Raw genomic sequence first — 1,861 nt, forward strand, 5'->3', positions numbered from 1 at the left:
CCACAAAAAAAAAAAAAAAAAAATCCTGTTAATCCGATATGAATTTGACTTGCGTGGACTTAATGTGAGGCCATGCATGGTTCATGCTCAGAAGTTATGCAAGGAAAAGTTTCATGCATGCGTCAGCTATTGTTTTTCCATTTAGGTACTTACTACTCCATTACTATCAATTTACATTTATAGCACCTAAACTTTATTTTTTTACATATGTATGCCATCTTATCTTTCAATGAAAATGTGTATTTCACTTTTTAAGAGTCAAAATAGTGGTTATTTTGATGTGATATAAATGATTTGTGTGGTATAAATGTAAAATGTAAAGTTTATGTGTAAGATATGTAAATACATGTGAATTGGGTGGTATATATGGAAATGCCCCCTTCCACTTAGTATTCCAAAGTTTTATTTTACTTTTAAGTTCACGACAGAACCCTAAATGCAGGAAGTATCGTACTTAAAGGAGATTCCTGTGGTGGTCATGTCTTCAGAAAACATCCCAACACGAATAAAGAAGTAATACTTACTCTCTGCTGCCATGTAATTGTTTCATAATGATATAAAATTATAAATTAATTTATAATGCTCCACTAATTCTTGTCCTTCTGTTTAATAGATGCTTAGAAGAAGGGGCCGAAGAGTTCATGTTGAAGCCAATCCAACAATCTGATGTGAAGAGACTGAGATGCCATGTGAAGAGCCTTAACCAGCCTTCCCCTGGCAGGTTATGCCTGGGAATATAAGAGAGCTTACTGAGATAAATAAAACTTATAATTATTAGTCTCTTTTTCTTTAAATATTTCCCGTTTTAATCTTGTTTCAATATTTGAAAATAATTAAACTTGACCTGACAAAGAAACTTTGATGCATCATCAACTTTATTTGCTGGTGTTTTTTAATGAGATAACTGTGGAAATGGAGTTTATTGACACTTGAGTAAAAGTTTACCTATTAACTAAAGCTTTGTGTAGGCTTTAATGTGTTTAATATCATGTGCATATGCTTAACGTGCAATTTATATCTGCTAGTGTTGTTTAATAGGGTGTTTGGTAACCTGTAGAATCATTTTTAAGGGAACGCATGGGAAGTAACTTCTTGGTTTTGTATTGATATTTCTTTAATGATGGTTCATTTTTTTTGGGCCATATGCATACATTCCACATAATTCCTTTGCATTTGCATATCTAACTGCTAAACTTTTATATTTACATGCATAACACTCAAATCTTCAAGGTTTACCTTTTTTAGGTTTATGTGCTTAGATTTATGAGGTGTTATCAGTGAAATATCAAGCTTTAAGTGTTAGATAAGTAAATATATAAGAATTGTGTGGTATGTATATAAATTTCTCTTTTTTTTTGTTGTTAATGTGAAGGAAATGAGAATATGATTAGATATATGATTAGATGGCTTTGTATTTTTTTGCATGCATTAGGATCCACAAGTCCCTGAAGTGCAAAAACTACAATCATTTTTGTTGATATTTCAAAGGATATGTTTCTTCCTATTTGAAGCAAATATGATCACCTTATTTATTACCATCTGTTTTTTATTTATAGTTATAGAAGTGAACATTGTTATTTTCTTAGGAAATTAAGTGCATGAAGTAATTTTTGCTATATTTGACTTTTTTTTGCTCAAGATTAAATAAAGCATGCTAAAGAGCTATATTTAAATTTTATAGATGAAAATTTTATTATTTTAGATATTCTTAGTAATAGGCCTGCATTTAGGTACTTAAAGCGTTGGAACTGTAAATGAGTTTTACCATTGATGTATTTGACTCGACTTCAGCTTTCTTCTGTTTCCTCAATTTCTAAGAAGTGGAGTTGGAGGTCATGGTTTGATTTCTATTAAATGGTTA

General features: G+C 30.6%; 1 protein-coding gene across 2 annotated transcripts in view; it reads left to right on the forward strand.

Moving 5' to 3' along the window:
* LOC110027351 (two-component response regulator ARR17-like) overlaps positions 1–898 on the forward strand; it is a 9,840-nt gene extending 8,942 nt beyond the window's left edge. For both annotated transcript variants that reach the window (XM_020728737.1, XM_020728736.1), the window contains exons 5-6: positions 443–513; positions 614–898. In XM_020728737.1, coding sequence (XP_020584396.1) covers positions 443–513; positions 614–740 — 198 coding nt within the window. In that variant the 3' untranslated portion in view covers positions 741–898. The remainder of the gene's footprint in view (positions 1–442; positions 514–613) is intronic.
* Positions 899–1,861: the final 963 nt, after the last annotated feature.

This window comes from Phalaenopsis equestris, unplaced genomic scaffold (assembly GCF_001263595.1).
Source record: "Phalaenopsis equestris unplaced genomic scaffold, ASM126359v1 Scaffold000425, whole genome shotgun sequence".
NCBI classification, from domain to species: domain Eukaryota; kingdom Viridiplantae; phylum Streptophyta; class Magnoliopsida; order Asparagales; family Orchidaceae; genus Phalaenopsis; species Phalaenopsis equestris.